This window comes from Lampetra fluviatilis, chromosome 11 (assembly GCF_964198595.1).
Source record: "Lampetra fluviatilis chromosome 11, kcLamFluv1.1, whole genome shotgun sequence".
In the NCBI taxonomy this organism is placed as follows: domain Eukaryota; kingdom Metazoa; phylum Chordata; class Hyperoartia; order Petromyzontiformes; family Petromyzontidae; genus Lampetra; species Lampetra fluviatilis.
The window spans coordinates 13,410,125-13,428,553 of record NC_136285.1 but is presented as its reverse complement, the minus strand read 5'-3'; the positions used below and the strand labels follow the sequence as shown (position 1 = coordinate 13,428,553).

Genomic DNA, 18,429 nt, shown 5'->3' with positions numbered 1-18,429 from the left:
ATTTTGCCACTGGTAAAGGGGGTCTCATAGTGAGTTTTGATACTGTCAAAAAAAAGTCTCGTAGCTATAGAGCGATGATTTGTTTGTTTCCTGCGTCCTCCCCGCAAATTCTCCAGAAACCCGGGGGGAGAATTGGAGGGGGGGGGGTGACGACACCCAGGCTGCCTGCCACTCTCCTCTCCGCGAGCACTCCAGCGGCTCGTAGCGACCTCACAAATAACTTCACCGCTCGAAGCGGTCCCACGTGGCTAGCGGCACTGCTGCGAATGTGGCACGTTCCCTTTGAGGGGGGGGGGGCGCATATTTGCGCCGCACACGAGGTGGGGTGGGGGTGGTCGGGGTGGTGGGGGTGGTGGGGGTGGTGGGGTCATTAATCAATGGGCTGAGCGGTGACCTCACCGTGCACAGCGCCGAGTCTCGGGGCTCACCCCCGCCCGCTCATACTCCTCCTCCCACTGGGAGCGCCTCGATGTTGATAAAAGATAATACGGATCATACGGCGGCGGGAGGGGGTGCATGGAGGTTTATTGTTTTTTCACCAGCTGCCCCAGAGTTCGCGGACAATTGAACCATATGCATTCACATCCACGTTGTTTGACTCCACGTGATCCTCGCGCGTGTTGGAATGTTTTTCGTGAAGCTCCAGCGCCGAGTGGTTTCTCGCGGCTGTGCTCTTATTATCGATCTCAGACGTGGTTTTTTTTTTGCATCGTATTGCGTGCCCGTGTGCGTTTTTGTCGGTCGGCACGATGTCACGAAGTCCGACGTTTGGCGCCGGGCGCTGAAGAGAAGTGCCCCCGGCTCGTGGAGCGAAACGTCGGACATCGTGCCGGACAACACGTGACCCAAAACGGGTTTATTTTCTTCATCGAGTTTTTTTTACTTAATCGGTCCCGTTTTTTTTCTTCACATTTCCAACAAGAGAAATAAGTTGATTGCTTAATATAAATACTAATGACTAATGTGCAGCCCTCTCTCAGTCCACTGCTGGATGAATGCATCCCCAATCTGGGATTATAGTTTTACGAAACTTCACACCGCACCGGTCAGCACGGGCTGGTGGAATTAAAGATCTCCGGACTGGTTTTAATCTTTCTCGCCACTCGTGGAAGCATTGGGTGGGGTTCCAACTCGGAGCGCGGTGCGTTAACCGCTGCACCACCACTCCACGTGCCACAAACATTTTCCAAAGCGAGGAGCAAAGCGGCGACAGGTCAAACGTAATCCCCCCCCTCCCCCTCAATTCGTGAAATTGACCATCGTGACATTGTCATCATGAAGACTTCATCATCGTCGTCGTCTTGCCAGCAGCTTAACCGCAAACACGGACCGCCTTGGATCTCCAAGCAACCACCGCGTCAGTCACGGAGAAGCCTTTCATCGTTCGCCAACGCCGACATCATTTAGCCAGTACATTTAAACACATGGCAGTGAATTGACACATCAGATGTTGTTCGTCGCAGGCTCCCTGCTAGGTTTACGCACTGGGTGTTAATCCTCTGGTCTCGACCTCCGTCCTCTCTCCGGCAGGCAGTGCCCCCCACATTTACTCGCTGGGTGCGGCTCTCAGTGGTCACGTGGGGGTGCCACCCGCAATGCACCATGGGGGCTGACGACTCTCCGGTCGATTCTCGCGGTTGGCGCCGTACGTGCGGCGATGATGGTGGGGGGGGGGGTCGCGGTTGTTATGACGTCCGACGTTTCGTTCCGCGTGCTCGGTGAAAGGTCGCTGATAATCCTACGCCGCGCTGCCCCCCATGGTCTGGAATCCCCTCCCCTCCCACCTTGCCTTAGCCCGTTCGTGCTGTGCGATATCTCTGCCCACCATCTCAGCACGTGGAGCGAAACGTCAGACACCGTGCCAAACAACACGCGGTACAGCCAGAGAACAATACATGGGTACACTTTTTTTATATAAAAATTCTTACATAGAGGAGTGACTATACCAATGTATATGGGTACCCTTTGTAATCGTAATCTGATACTGGAGGAATCCGATCAGCTATAAAGCTCATTTTCACAGATGTCCAGTAATCACAATTTGCCTCCAACCAAATCACCCGTAATGCACCCGGTCTCTTCAGATCCTGGAATCTAAAGATGCTCGAACCTCGATTAAAGCCTCGGAGTGTTGCATGGATGGGCTGTCACCGTGCATGATAGGTGTCGTAAAGCTGCCACACCTCTCTGGCAGCCTGCCACGTGAAGTTGATGGAGGGGATGGTGCTTGGGATGGCCGGCATTCTCTGCTGCGCCCTCTTGAAGTCGTGCGTGAACGGGGCCATCTTCCCATCGGAGACGATGTAGATGTTTTCCTCCAAGCCTGCGCGACATTTCGGAAGGCAACTTATTGTAAATTGTAAAAAAAAAAGAGTTTTGATTGGATTGACAAAAGACCCATTTTTCATCTGGGTGGGGGGTGGGAGGGGTGGGGCTGGGTGGGGAGGGGCTGGTCACCCCGTGGTGCCCTTATAAAACTCAACGTTTAACCTACTCCCCCTCACAGTCGGGCATATTTGCGGAATACACCACGCCGCCGTTGACATTGGCACATTGACCGAGCAACCCAACGTTCCTACCAGCTCCCTCCGCAGGAATGTGTTGATGAGGAGGATTCCAGTTCCGGGTTCCACAACCCAAGGCATTTACGTTCGCATCCTTGACCCGATTTAGGGCATTCCACATGACTAAGTCCACCCATCAGACGGAACATTATTTGGTGATAGTACTGCGTTGGCAGTGGTGCACAAACATCTAGCACCCAATACATCCGTCAATGGCACAGTGATAATACGGCTTTATTTGGGTTAGAGCGCGTAATGATATAAATGTGTCGTTCAACCGGCCACCACCTAACACAGCCAATGAGTAAGGTTTGTCACGCCGGTGTGTCGGAGTGGCTTGGCTCTCCAACACACCGGTTAGTGCTGTACTCGTGACGATTTGGCACGTTCTGTTTACGTGACAAACATTACTAGTTGGCTGTGTCGGGTGGTGGCGGGTTTGACGACAAATTTATACATTTACGCGATCTAAACCGAAAAACTTATATTGTGGATGATATTGATCGCGAAACCCTCCTGCGTGTTAAAGAACACAGTGGCCTTCAAACTAAAACATAGAATAGATATCTAATAGCCCGTGTGCTATGAAGAAGGGCCGTTACCCATAACGTCACCTATTTATAAATATTTACGTTAATTTGTTTCCCTGTAAAGGCCACGGTGTTAGTTTGTTGTCCGTCCGCCGCTCCTCCGATGAGCACGGGTGGCCACGTACGGTGCGAAAGAAGTTCAACGCACTCTATACATTCAACGCACTCTACACGCATACGAGCCGATGTGTCGAGTGTCTTGTTAACACACGAAAACACTGACGTTGGCTTGCCTACGCTATTCAGTACCTACGCAGTCGAGGTGTTATTAACTCGTTGTCAAATGTATTTTTGAACGCTTGGAAGTGTTTTTCATATCGACACGTAACACGCAAGGTGTTAATGCCCTTTGTTAAACCCAAGAAAATCTCTCAAAACTCTTTTTTTTCCGGAGGGTCCTGCCAAGTTAGGATCTTTTTGCAATTTCCATCAAATGAGCATTTTATTTCATGCGGGAGGAAGCTTGTGGAGTGTCTGGAGAAACCCCACGCACACCCATGTAAGGCTTCACGCTCCGCAAAGATGGATTCAAGAAAATCCATTGCTGTGCAGCCATCTGGCCAACCTCGCAATGAAATAAATAAGCACACCACATGTCTCTGCATGCATAATGGATTTGTATTCAGCAGGACAATATTTAACTTCCAAAATACCACATATCCCGTATGTCCACATGACAATCCGTTTTGACCAAATCACCCGGAATGTGCCCAACCCCATCATATCTCGGAAGCTAAGCAGGCCAGAGCCTGGATAGCGGTTGGATAGTTAGCCACCATGGGCGGTTCAATGAGTGACCGCCTCGGGCTTTGCATGCGCAGTTGGCATTGTTTGGTAATAGAGCGGTGGTGGAGCGGTTAGCGCCACGCTGTGCTACGAACCCAGCGATCCGAGTTCGATACCCGCTCACGGTCGACATCAGTGACGATTGTCTGAAACGGTGCAGGGCCTCCCCGAGGTCGATTCGGCCTCAAACGAGTACCTGGTGAAATCTGTATACATCACCACCGGGGAGACAAAGGCGGCCGGTCGTGGTGCTGACCACTCACCCCCTCATGTGCCATGACGGCCTTCATAGGTGCTTGCTAATGACACTTTCCCCAGCAGTCTGTTTAGGCTACACGGTGTGGGGGGTGGGGGGATCTTTGTCTGTGTTGATCGTAGAGGGCATGTGCAGCGAACCCAATGTTGTCCTGCCCCTCCCCTCCACTTTCACCCGCCTGACAAAACCGGGGGTCCAGCACATGAGAAGTTCTTACACTTATATGGAAAATCAACAGCCAACTGTCCGATGGAACTGTCCGATGGAACTGACCAACTCCCGCCATGGGAACGTGGAAAGTTTCACCGTCGGTCCTGATCCGTCGACTGAGACGATCGCTCATCAATGCCGCAGCGTCATCAGCATCATCGGCAGCAGCAGGAGCTGCGATCCATCCCCTGCTCGATGAAGAAGGCCTCTCCGAGCCACCAACCATCGCAATTCAACATCATTCCATACAGCTCCAAGATCACGCGAGCCGATACCAGGGCTCCATCTCCTCGTTGGGCGTTCTCTCGATCGTTCGCCCTCCTAACCCCACCTTTGGCTGTCGCTCCGTCGCAAGTCTCGACTACCGGCCATCGGCCATCGTGCCCCTTCTAGCGACGTGTCCTACCAAAGCCCAGTGTGTGTTTGTAAAAAAAATATTTTTAAACGCAAAGGTTAAGGCGCAGCCCTGCAATTGCTTGCTCATGCCACTGCTGGCGGAAGGGGACTTCGCTCACAGAAGCTATAGAGACCGAAACAGGGAGATTTCTTCACGATTCTGGCTAATCGCCTGATGAAGTTGGTTAGTAATTACCAGCTAAACGTCACGGTACCCGAATTGTAAATGTTGGAGGTTTACTCTCCAACACACCGGTGTGCTGAAGTAGTAACTAATTGTCACGTTTTGTTTACGTGACAAACTTTACCAACTGGTTGTGTCGGGTGGTGGCGGGTTTAACGACGCATTTATATTTAATCGATCTAACGCAAACAAACCTCTATTATGGATGATATTTGTCGCGAAAGCCTGCGTGTTAAACCAAGACCATTTACAAGTAATTCTGCCCACACTTCCACACTGGCCCAACATCTTCTAAGAGGTATACCCCCCACTTTACCCCACCACACGTGACCTTCCAGTATTGCCGTGGTGTGTGTTTCCATTTGATTTTGACAGCGCCGGTGAGATTCAAGAAACCTCTCCCATTTTAAACAGCCGCGCCAGGAGATCGAATCGAACCGGCGACCTTTGGAATGCAAGTCACAGCATGCGCATCGTTAACAACGCAGCAGCAGCATCATCTGACGATTGTATCCATCTGCAAATAATGAAATCCCTTCCCGTGCTCTCTGGCGCCGATAGAGCATCGGACATGGTGAAGCGGCATTGTCCAAATCAGCCACGTGGTGAGCATCTAGCAGAGTCTTGTCAGATGCGATGAGATATTTGAAAAAAACGGTGTTAAGCTACCGATCCTTTGGTGATGGTCTCGTTTATTTTGGGCGCAGGTAAAACTCATTGCGCAATAGATTGATGGGGACATATAGCATAGACACCCTGGTTACAGCAAAACAACGCGGACAGAAACACTCCAAAAGCTATACACGGTCAAGTTGCGAGAAAAGTATTGGGTGCACAAAAAAACAGAGACCGATTAAGATCGGTGAGTTTATTAGAAAACAAACACACGAACAAAATCGCACGTGTAACTCAGGGTCTGCGGAGAAGAGCGATCAATTCCACTGAAATACGAATGCATTAAGCACGCACACAAACATGCACTTGCGACATCACGCGAGTGATGTCGACGTTCATGCTTTACACTGTCTCGACAATTGACCACCGCCATCTGAATCCGAGTCCGCGCAAGACAGCACGTCCCGATGGAATCGGACCGCGTGCAGGAGGCGGATGGGCTGTTGCGTCGAAGGATTGTGAAAGACGGCAACGGACTTGGGGATTTCTACATCCAGCGGTGGATAGATAGCGGCTGATAAGATTGGCGATTTACGTATTGAACTATGCGTGCATGCTCAGACGAGTGATGTATGAACCGTGGTGAAGTATGGTGGAATAACCTCCATAATTACGTCAGCATGGGAAAGGCATTCGTTCAGCAACTGATTGATTCGAGGCTTTCGATTTATCATAGAAAAATACGATAATTGTATTATATATATATGTACATGACATTTCGTCTGAAAGGATTGGCACCTGGTTTAAATACATTGTGTAATTTCATTAAATATTACAGACTTCATTCGGTTGCCAAGACAAATACGATTATACTAGAAGAAGTATTTCTCAGGTACTGGGAAAAAGTAACCTCCAAGGTAAATCATTGTCAATGAAGACGATATTGTGCAGACTACTCAATATTCCCAGACCATATAGTGCGCAAAAATTGCTTCGTCATGATCTTTCAACTCTTGACAGCTTCCTTGCATTGTTTACAACTTTCTTTTTTCATCCTTAAAGGTACAACGCTGACCAAGATATCGTCACCGTCCTCGGCACCGTGACTGAAATATCGAGTTCAATGAATGCTGCTGGTCACTCTGCACCTCATTTCTGTACGGGCAGAAGCTGGAAAGGATGATGATGATGATGACGGTCCGTTGTCAAGACGTGCGACGGAATGACAACCAAAGGAGGAAGGAATCACGCCCGGAGAAGGAGCGGTGAACTAGTCATAACCTATAACGCTCGACATTACATTATGCCTATACATTATGCCAAGAGATGTAGCGGTCTCTGGCATGGGATTGTGGAATTTCCACCACTGGCTTAGAACCATTAACGGAGAAAATCACCGTCCCACGCGAGTCCATTCTCCCTTGAAATATAAATCCTTAAGGTTCAATGGGGGTTTCCTGAAAATATCAACGAAAACTGAGAGAGCGCTTTGTCGCGATGGCGAGATGTTAACTACCTCGCCGGGTATACAGGAGGTCGTAGGTTTGATCTCGACCATGACGCCTGGATATTTGGAGTTTGCATATCTCTTTCTCCGTAATCGCATAGATTTTTCTCCGAGTCCTCCGGTTTTCCCCTCCACATTTAGAAACATGCGCTTGAAGTATTCGGCTGCTATAAATTTCCACACGAGAAGCCACTTCGGTGAGCTATCATTTGTGGCCAGGTGGCTTCTGAAAAAGAGCTACACAACTCAGTGGGCCTTACCTGGCAAAATACAAAGTTGATCGTGTTTTAGTCACTGCTAAATGAATGGGCTGCCACCCCAGCTGTTAAAGTGTCACGGTGCCGCTGTGGCATGCAGGCTCTTACCGATCAGGTCACGGGCTTGGGTCGCATCTATCCACAGCGCCAACGGGTCTTGGCTCATCATGGGTCCCGCATGGATGCCCGGGGCTCCACACACGACCACCACCGTCAGGGCCACCATCGCCCACAAAGGACCCATCGCTACTGAACTACCTTCGATGGGCAATGATGAGCTATACAAAAAAACACACTGGGGCTATGCTCGATGGGTCTTGTGCTGAAGTGTGGTTATGGTTCAGCAAAGTGAATGTGCTCTCAACTGTCGTGATACCAACAGAACGGATGTTAGGCTAAATATAAAATATTTGCTGAATGTGTGTCAATATGCGCTCTGGAATATATCTATAAAATATGTTATTTTATGAACGATTGCCCTGAACTATTTCCCTGTATAATGTGACCCATGTAACAATAGACAATGTGTAGGTTGTTATATTTGTGTTGCCTGTGTATGGTTGGGAATATATCGAATATGCATATACTCAGTATAGATCTCGTGAATTTTACACGAATAACCAACGTCAAAATCTACTGACTAAAAGTATTTATGTATATCCTAACCTATAGATGTCGTATTTTAGTTACGTTTAGTTTACTTAGAGATGTAGCTACTTACTCTTGCTTTGACTATCGACTACACATGGAGCGTGACACAAACGTGCAAGCTTATGCCCCATCCGAGTTGCAGCGTCTCTCTCTCTTATCGGTTGCTCGAGTGACTTTTTCTCAACAAGTGCTGCCCCTCCCTCCCCGTGAGTCTCCGCGTCTCTCTCTCTGTTCGCCGCTCTCCCCCTCTCCACCGACTGCTGTTTCTGCTCTCTCTCTCTGCCTTGCATTGCCCATAAGAAGGTGGTGGGGTGGGGGTTGTACGTAGGAGGAGGAGCCGATTGCGTCCAGGGGTCCTGGCTGGGCACTGGGCGGATCACAGCTCTCTTGATTAGGAGCCCTGCAAAAAGGAAAACACCGCACACGTACGCACCTCCCAAACCCCACCTACTGGCTGGGTGTAGAGCAATCTTAACTTTGATATGTGTGCCTGGGGATATGATGATTTGGAGGGGGGGCTATTTTTCCACGTTCGATTCCTTCCCGCATTATTTTGTTCACCTCCACACATGCCCAGTGCCAACCACTCCCTCCCGTGGTGCAGCCACCTTGTGTTATTATGAGTTCTCTGGTTTCTCAATGTGACGTACAAAGTGTACGAGCGTTACTGAACAGTTAAAACGATCCTCTTAGGGTTTTTTTTCGGTAAAGTCACGTAGGTAAAAAATAAAAATGAATAATAAAAATAATTGTAAAAAAAATAGAAATAAAATAATAAATCACTTGTGATTTCTATTATTATTTCTATTATCTTTATTATTTAGTTTTATTTTTTACCTACGTGACTTTACCGAAAAAAAATTAACCCGTAAAAACAAAGTCTTTCACTATAAATCCTTGATATGCGTGGCGGCTAGAGTCCTCTCGTCCTCTGGCTTGAGATGGCTGCCACCTATGGGTCAGATGATTGTCTGCCACCATTAAGCAATTGGTAATTAAATATTTTTAAAAAATTGCCTAAACAGTGTAAAATTTAGGAAAAAAATTTTCACGAAAATTTATTGTCACGCACAACGAGTGTGTGTGCAAAATGTCAGCTCGATTGGATCACGGGAAGTGGGTTAAAAAAACGACCGAAAGATTTGCACGGTCGTAAGCAAGCAAGCAAGCAAGTGAACTTAATATAAAGGATTTAAAAAACCTAAGAGTATGAATCCTTGCAGTCACAAAAGCTTCAAATCTAGAGTTAAAACGATGTTAGATTTGGCCCGTAACTGGAAGCAATACATTCGTAGTGGTGCGATTGGTTTTAATGATAAAGTTACCTCGAGAAATTATCTTCGTGGGAGTAATGCATTTCAACTATTATAAGACGGCACATGTTTATATTTAAAATATACATTTGGCTACCCCCACCCCTCCCACCCCACCCCACCCCACCCCACCCCCCCCCCCCAATCACAGCGCCGGCTGCAGCGTCAATGCAGTCCTAATGGGTGGCGAGGGGAGTCGTGGGTCGTGGGTTCGATCCCAACCCATGACGCCTGCTGTATATTTGGAGTTTGCGTGTTCTCCCCGTGGGTCGCATGGATTTTTGCCCGGTTCCTCCGGTTCTTCCCTCCACATTTGGAATCAACATCACGCGCGTGGAGTATTTGGCTGCGATGTATTTCCACGTGGTTATAAGCCACTTCGCTTCTGAAAAAAGAGCTCTATAGCTGAGCGAGCCTTATCTGCTATAATAACAAATAATTGTTTTAATTTAGCCTGTCGACGAGTTTTGTATACAGTACATACCCACATTTGTGCTCATCCTCTCCGCGCCCCTATGGCATGAACAATCGAGCAGTGTGCAGGCCGTGCAACTGCACCGACGACGCCCATTGGGATGGAGGGGGGGGGGGTCTATGAGCCTAGCCACAAAGAGGAGGGGAAATGCACCGGGGGGGGGGGAGGTTCTCAATCTCCTCGTTGTTGCAGCGCCCGTGCCATCTCTGGCACGTCACTGATGTGGCACGAGGCTGGGCCACGCTCCAAGTTTCTCGCAGTAAATTTGCGTCCGAGTCGGGACGGTGGTGGCGCACGGCCGCAATCCAGCACCGTGGACGCGAAGGTTGTTGGTGGATCGCACAAATGCCCGCTGATGCTCGTGCCAAGTTGGTGTCGAGTAGGTGCCATAATTCTAGATTTGAAGTTTTCGTGACTGCAAGGATACATACACTTTGTTTTTTTCGGTTAAGTCAGGTAGGTAAAAAATATTAAATAAATAAAAATGAAAACAAATAAAATAAAATTACGACGTTTCGGATCAATGCAAGCAACCGCCATCAGGTGTTGACTGCTCCAGCTTGGTGCTTGCCACAGACCCCCCTCCCCATTACACCATATATAAACACGGTGTCTCGTAATAACTCTCTTCAGAAGCCTCAGTAATTTTTGCTGGAGCAGTCAACACCTGATGACGGTTGCTTGTGTTGCTTCCGAAACGTCGTGAGTTTATTTTATTTGTTTTTAATTTTAATTTATTTGATATATTTTACCTACGTGACTTCATCGAAAAAGCCAAAGCGTAGGTGCCATAACCCTGGCTCACCAGAAGAAGGCAGCAACATCGAGCACAGCAAAACGTGTGCCTCTGCTCCACCACCTCTGTTCTGCCCGTGCGGGGGAGAGGCGCTCCACTTTCCTCCCGCACGGCAGCACCCGTTCATTGGCCGATAACGCAGCGCGATACGGAAAGGAGCGCAGAACTTGGACCAAGTGTTGATCACGCCCGTTCGCGACGTGGATTCCTTCCTTCCTCCGCGCGCCCCTCACTCGTTCTCGCTCTCCGAGAGCGAGCGAATGCTATGCGACGCGTCGCAAGACGAAATTCTAAACGTCGATCCTGAAGTCGCGATGATGATGCGACGTAAGGGTGGCCACGCGTTGATTTGAACTGCAGTTGAGGGATTTCTAAGAAAGATATTTGTTTGAAAAGCAAGTGCAGCAAAGCACAAAAATAATACAATGCAAGTGCAAATTAGAAGTACAAAGGAACGGGAGACTGATATCACCGTAACGTCATATCTAAAAAAAATTGAATCATTGTGAAAATTGACATTGTGGGCAACGCTGCCAGCCTCCGTGATAACTTTAAGATGCAATGTGGTAATTTATTGCCTGGCCAATGTGCGTGTGTACAACGTGCAGTGCATGAGTCATCCTTAGCTGCAAAACTCTCTGATCCACACAGCTTTGGCCACTGATGAAACAAATCCACACCGTCCAAAATTAAAAGGAAGATAAAGCTATCACAATCAAATTTCGATTTAAAGCTTTCGTGACTGCAGGGATTCATCTTCTTGGTTCTTTCGGTAAAGTCACGTAGAAGGGAAATAATAAAATAATAAAAATAAAACATAATAAAATAATTCTCACGACGTTTCGGCCACAACGCAAGCAGCCGTCCTCAGGTGAAGAACAGGTGTGTCGGAAAGACAGCGTCTAAAATGGCTATCACAATCAGCCTTTGGAAAAAAACAACACTCGGTATGCGTCCGATCTCTTCAGCACGATTCACAGCGAGTTATCGTTACGTTTGCGGGAGGTGGTGGGGGGGGCAATTTGTGGTTGCCAGCGGAGGGGAGGTGCGGCAAGAAAAATTGTTAGCCTGTACTCCTATGCTCCCCACCGTCGCCATCCCACACTGAGCAGCGTGGGTGGAGTTTCATCAAAACCCGCACCGCCCGCACTCATCCAACAGTGGATTGACACAAAGGGCGGATTAGTTGATTGCACAAATATTATTATTATTAAGACTACCATTTTGGCATGGAGGTCACAGTGGTTGTGGACTTGAATTGGAATAACGTCTCAAGTGGAATCTTGCAAATGGCACGAGAAACACGACGGATTATCCGTAACGGAAGTTTTTTGGGTTAGATCGCGTAAATATAAATGTTGTGTCGTTAAACCCGCCACCACCCGACGCAGCCAATTAGTACTGTTTCTCACGTAAACAAAACGTGCCAATTCGTTACGACTTCAGCAACGCCGGTTTGTTGGAGAGTAAATCCACAACATTTCCCATTCGATGGATTAGGTATTTTCTTTGTTTCCATTCAGAAATTCCGTGGATCGGGGTCGTGGGTGGGGGGCACTGCCCCCCCCCCCCACCTTATTCCATCTCGGTCATAAATGTTGCTCAAGATTACCGCGACAGAATCGTAGCCTTGGCCATAATGCACTAGTCCAGTTGGGCTGCAGCCATGTGCTCGACTGCAAGCGAATCAAATTGCATACCCATAGGCTTAACCCTCGAGGAATCGTATTTCACGTTCACAAGCCTATCCCGGTGGGATTCACAGGCACCTTTAACGAGCACGATCCTCTGGGAATCGGGTTGCGTGTTAACAGGCTTAGCGCTCGCCCAATCCATACCCATGCACATTAAAGGTTAATAAGATGGGGTGGGTGGGGGGTGGAGTTGTCAGCTAGAGCTGTGAGCCAAAGGGCAGCGTCATGCCTGGATCGGTTCCATGGGGATCGGCACGTTGACACGCACCGTACGATGTTACGTATTCAAGTCGCTCGGGACTGGGTGATAGGCGAGTGCGTGTGACAAGGCGGGATATGTGAGCGGTGGCGGAGCGGTTAACGCGCTGCGCTACAAACCCAGCGACCCGAGTTCGATTCCCGCTCACGGCCACCAACACCTGTGACGATTTTCTGAGTCGGTCCTGGGCCACCCCTAGGTCGACTCAGCCTCAAATGAGTACCTGGTGCGGTGTGTACATATCGTAACTATGTGCCGTTCCGGCCTTCATAGGTGCTCACAAACAGTATTTGCCCCAACAGTCTGTAAAGGCTATATAGGGAATCTTTCTCTTCGTATGTGAACATGTGTACACAAACAATATAAAGCACACATTCGCCTACTTTAGAAGTACTTTAGAAGTAGGCAAATGTGTGGAGTATCAAGGTTAAGTTGCTGTATGTGAAGAGGTCAGATCTGTCTCCCACGCCTCTGCTTTGTGTGTGTTAAAATTCAGACTGCTCATTATTCATGATTGTGAACATATTTATAAAAATGGAAGTTATGTCGTGAACAAATTCTGCACTGGCTGTGGGCGGTTAATTGGTCGGGAAGAATTCGTCACTCTGGGATATGCGACGTTGACATGTATTTGGATGCCGCGCGTTTGGGTTTTGTTGACAAATGATACGCAAAGGGATTTCATTTGAAAGGAAGAGTTGCTGACGCGAAATTGAATTACATTTGGGTAGGTACTCTGACATGCAATTAAATTAACACATTATTGCAGGATCAGGCTGGAGTTGTGGCACAGCGTTTGGCGTCCTGTACTGTGATCCCGGCGACCAGAGTTCGATTCCAAGACTAGCCCTGGCTCATCTCCCTTCACCAACACACAGAGCGTGGTGAGGTATGATAAAAAACAATTCCATGTGACTATCCCAGCAGTGGACTGACAGGGAGAACGTATAAAACATGCATGGCATTCCTCTACGAACTTTGAAGCTGATTTTGGCTCAGGAGAAACTAAATTTTACAACGGTTGTGCAATAATGGGGCATCTTGATCGACAGTTCAAATTCTTCAAAGATGTTTGTGATCTCCACAACGTGAACAAAAAAGAACGCCTTTTGGCGTCCTCTGGTCTAACACCGTTTGAGACTAGGCTCGAAAGAAATCTGTCTCTGGTGTGGACCAATTAGTTTCAAAGACAATGCATATACAAAATTTCGATTTAAAGCTTTCGTGACTGCAGGGATTCATCTTCTTGTTTCTTTCGGTAAAGTCACGTATAAGGGAAATAATAAAAGAATACAAATTCAAGATAATAAAATATTATATTATTTTTTATATCTTATTATGTTTTATTTTTATTGAAAATTTTTTTATTGAAAATAAAACATAATAAAATAATATCATATTTTAATGTTTTATTTTTGTTATTTTATTATTTTCCTTCTACGTGACTTTAAATAAAAATAAAACATAATAAGATATAAAAAATAATAAAGTAATATAATATTTTATTATGTTTTATTTTTATTATTTTATTATTTCCCTTGTACGTGACTTTACCGAAAATATTATATTATTTAATTGTTTTATTTTTATTATTTTATTATTTCCTTTCTACGTGACTTTACCGAAATAACCAAGAAAATGCATATATTATCAGAGTATTTTTTTGTTTGCATTCCGACCACAAATATTGTGGTTAATGCAGACATGATTCCTTGTAAAAGGTTTCAGTTTGGTGTTTTAACATCTTAACAACTGTTTGTTGCCAGAAAAAATGGGAAAACCTATTCTCAAAAAAAAACAGCTTATAAATCATATACAACAAAATATAGAAAGATACCCCATAGAGGATTTAACAAAATGTTTGGGCAAGTCATGTCGGTGAGCACCTATGAAGACCAGCACGGCACACGTACCTGGAAATTGTCCAGAGTGCTCACCATTACACCACGGCATCATCGAAATTTTCTACTTAACAAGGAATATCATTAAAAAGTAATGTTTACATTAAATGGAGAAACATCACACCCAGTCGTCTTGTCTCCCCAAATGTGTTATGTTCTACAGACGGCACCAGGCACTCATTCAAGGATGAATCGATCTAGGGGAGGCTCGGAAGCAATTCATATATGTGCTACTGTTATCGATCGTGAGTGGGAATCGAATTTGGGTAGCTGGGTTTGTAGCACAGTGCGATCACCATTACACTACTGCTCCCCACTATATTTATATCGTATATACACATACACACGCTACACTTGGCAATAATAACTCCCTTTTATGAATTACAACTTCGTGAATGACATCACCTGTAAATCAAACGAGTTATTAATGTCAGCCACCGAAAGCACTCCCATGTGGGAATCTTACATTTTTATTACCTAGTACTGATTATTCTCGGCTGTTTTAAGTTGCAAGGTGCTACACGTTTGTGCATTTTTTTTTGTATTCACCGTTCAACAGTCCGAATGGCTGCTTCTTAGTCTTAAGTTGCTGCTGCTGTTGTTGTGGTGAATTTTCCTTTTAAAATTGTTTCGCTGTTACATTTTTTATTTTTCAATGCTTCATTTTTCTGCATCCTCCTTCTACTCCCCCTGCTGACCCCTTGATAAATATATATTTTAAAATCTCAATTGGTCCCTACCCCGGGTGAACAAAAATAACGCGGTCATCCTTTTTCACGAGGAATTCACATGTGACCCTGTGTCTCTGCCACTCTGATTTTGCAATCAGGCTGCGCCCTCTGATGGTAGTTGGCTGACACTGCCACCTAAATCAAAATTGCCACCTAAAGTCGACCTGCCGCTACTTCAATTCGAAAACTAAAAACACGTGCGTCAACAACACAGACACAATATAGGCGACGTTTCGGGAAATGTCCCTTCTTTATGACACAACAGAGAGATGATATATTTGGTCTCTCCGCTGGCTGTGTAATGTGTTGAAATTTTTATTATCTGTGCTTGTGGACCGCTCCCAAGGCAGTATATCACGAAACATTTCATTCCAATTCAAGAAGACTTTAAATACCTTTAGCGAGCAGCCACACGTTAACACAAACCTCGGTGTTATCCAATAATAACTGGCAACAAAAGCAATAGCATGCGTGTAAAGCCGAGTATAAAGTGGCACTCGTCGTTAAAAGAGTGACTAAGCGAGCCAAAGCTGCTGAGAATTGTCCGTTGGACGACAGTCCTCCCCCAGTACCCAATTAGTGCCGCCAAGATGCTTGCAGTGACGGATTAAAACAAAATAGTTGATGGTCTCTTCTTGCATGGTTAGGTCGAGTGCGACCACGAGGTCACATTACATTTGTTTGGTTTGTTATCCTTCCCCGCGCACCTCCGATTAACACGGTTGGTGGCTACGTACGGCGCAAAAGAAGTTCAACATACACACGTAGGTTCTCCACCCCTGAATTTACAGGATAAATGAAAAAATAAGCATTGCAGTTTTGCCAATTACAATCACGGGGCATTCAAAAAACCCACCGAATGCATCACTGTTTATTGTTCTTCTAAATCGAATCTCAATGCCCTCCATCAACATCAAAGGCAGCGTATTCGTGGCTTGATGTGAAAAGGGACATCTCTGATGCAGAAGTATCAACAAAACACCACGATTATGTAAGGTTTTTTAACGTTTTTTTCTAGGACGTTCTCCTCTCTCAGCCTCAGATGTAGGAATATCCAACAGGTACGGGTGCACATTTTATTTGATCCTGCACTCAGACACATGAAACTCAACACATTCATCAATAACATCACTTCCCTTCATGAAAAGAGCCATTCAGTAAAACGTCGCATATTATGTATATACAATTTTTGGACAAATGTGTTGAGTTTTTGTTCGTTTTGCTTATGCACCACTGCCAACGAAGCATCACCACGTGATTTGTATCGGGTCAAACTTCAGGCATCTCGCCGACAAGCAGACTAGAACACAAACAGTACTCTACGTATCTGTACTTATATGCCCTTACTTTGGAACTCCTGTAAATAACAAACATTAATCTCCAGGTAGTTGCGAGTGGTGATATTTGCATATTACTAATTTATTCAAGACAGTGATGGTCCTTGCCAATAACGTCTGGCAGTTTACCAGCGCAGTGCTTTGAGCAGGTCTGACAACTGATGAGACACGGTGTGCTGAAACCAGTCTAGTTTGCTTGAACTGAATGCTGATTAAATTATACACTCGCAGGGCATGTGGTTACGTGGCCCAACGTTGGAGCAAAGTTGGGTCAACGTTAATCGTTTACTGGGAGGCCTTGGGGCTGATGGGTTGACTAAAATAAACATATTTTACGTGGAACACGGAGGGAGCTGGTAGGAACGTTGGGTTGCTCGGTCAATGGCCAGGGTCAACGGCGGCGTGGTGTATTCCGCAAATATGCCCGACTGCGAGGGCGGGCACAAGCCGGCGTGAGTAGGTTAAACGTTGAGTTTTATAAGGGCACCACGCGGTGACCAGCCCCTCCCCACCCAGCCCCACCCCTCCCACCCCCCACCCAGCCCCACCCTCCCCACCCAGCCCCTCCCCACCCTCCCCTCCCCACCCAGCCCCTCTCCACCCTCCCCTCTCCACCCAGCCCCACCCCTCCCATTTTTGGATTCACGACAGATGGACGGACACAATAATCCCCTGTGGGCTGGTGGAACCAGGTGGTTCCTACCAGTAACAGGTTATATGAAGAAGGCATTGCTTATCTATTGTTATATTCGCAATAACTGTAACTTTATTGACAACCAGGCATGTGTAGAGTGCGTCTGGGGCCCCCAACGCCTTATAATTGAGACAATACGGTAATAGTGGTGGATGCGTCTTATAATCGAGACAATACGGCAATAGTGGTGGTGCGTCTTTTAATCGGGACAATACGGTAATAGTGGTGGTGCGTCTTATAATCGGGACAATACGGTAATAGTGGTGGTGCGTCTTATAATCGGGACAATACGGTAATAGTGGTGGTGCGTCTTATAATCGGGACAATACGGTAATAGTGGTGGTGCGTCTTATAATTGGGGCAATACGGTAATAGTGGTGGTGCGTCTTATAATCGGGACAATACGGTAATAGTGGTGGTGCGTCTTATAATCGGGACAATGCGGTAATAGTGGTGGTGCGTCTTTTAATCGGGACAATACGGTAATAGTGGTGGTGCGTCTTATAATTGGGACAATACGGTAATAGTGGTGGTGCGTCTTATAATCGGGAAAATACGGTAATAGTGGTGGTGCGTCTTATAATTGGGACAATACGGTAATAGTGGTGGTGCGTCTTATAATCGGGACAATACGGTAATAGTGGTGGTGCGTCTTATAATCGGGACAATACGGCAATAGTGGTGAGTGCGTCTTATAATCGAGACATTACGGCAATAGTGGTGGTGCGTCTTATAATCGAGACATTACGGCAATAGTGGTGGTGCGTCTTATAATCGGGACAATACGGCAATAGTGGTGGTGCGTCTTATAATCGAGACATTACGGCAATAGTGGTGGTGCGTCTTATAATCGGGACAATACGGCAATAGTGGTGAGTGCGTCTTATAATCGAGACATTACGGCAATAGTGGTGGTGCGTCTTATAATCGAGACATTACGGCAATAGTGGTGGTGCGTCTTATAATCGGGACAATACGGCAATAGTGGTGAGTGCGTCTTATAATCGAGACATTACGGCAATAGTGGTGGTGCGTCTTATAATCGGGACAATACGGTAATAGTGGCTTCGCTCTCCCTCGCACGTGCGCGTCCCGTCGCGTACACATGCCGCTACTTCCTGTTGCGAGTGACGTCACGTCCGGCTCCCCCTCCCCCACTTGGTGGGGTGGGGGGGATGAGGAGCCCCCCCCCCCGCATGAGAAGAAGAAGAAG

At 46.8% G+C, this 18,429-nt stretch overlaps 1 protein-coding gene across 1 annotated transcript; it reads right to left on the bottom strand.

Annotated features, from left to right (window-relative positions):
* Positions 1-2,147: 2,147 nt before the first annotated feature.
* On the bottom strand, positions 2,148-8,298 carry LOC144934905 (wnt inhibitory factor 1-like). The gene is made up of 2 exons (XM_078861173.1): positions 7,474-8,298; positions 2,148-2,323 (listed from the first exon to the last, which is right to left on the bottom strand). The coding sequence occupies exons 1-2, from the start codon at positions 7,607-7,609 to the stop codon at positions 2,148-2,150; spliced, it is 312 nt and encodes a 103-aa protein (XP_078717299.1). The 5' UTR covers positions 7,610-8,298.
* Between the last annotated feature and the right edge of the window lie 10,131 nt (positions 8,299-18,429).

What these genes read in the sequence shown, in the direction of transcription:
- LOC144934905 (XM_078861173.1), bottom strand. Translation starts at nt 7,609, where the DNA reads ATGGGTCCTTTGTGGGCGATGGTGGCCCTGACGGTGGTGGTCGTGTGT. An exon ending in CCAAGCCCGTGACCTGATCG is followed by an intron (nt 2,324 to 7,473) that starts GTAAGAGCCTGC and finishes AATGTCGCGCAG; the next exon opens with GCTTGGAGGAAAACATCTAC.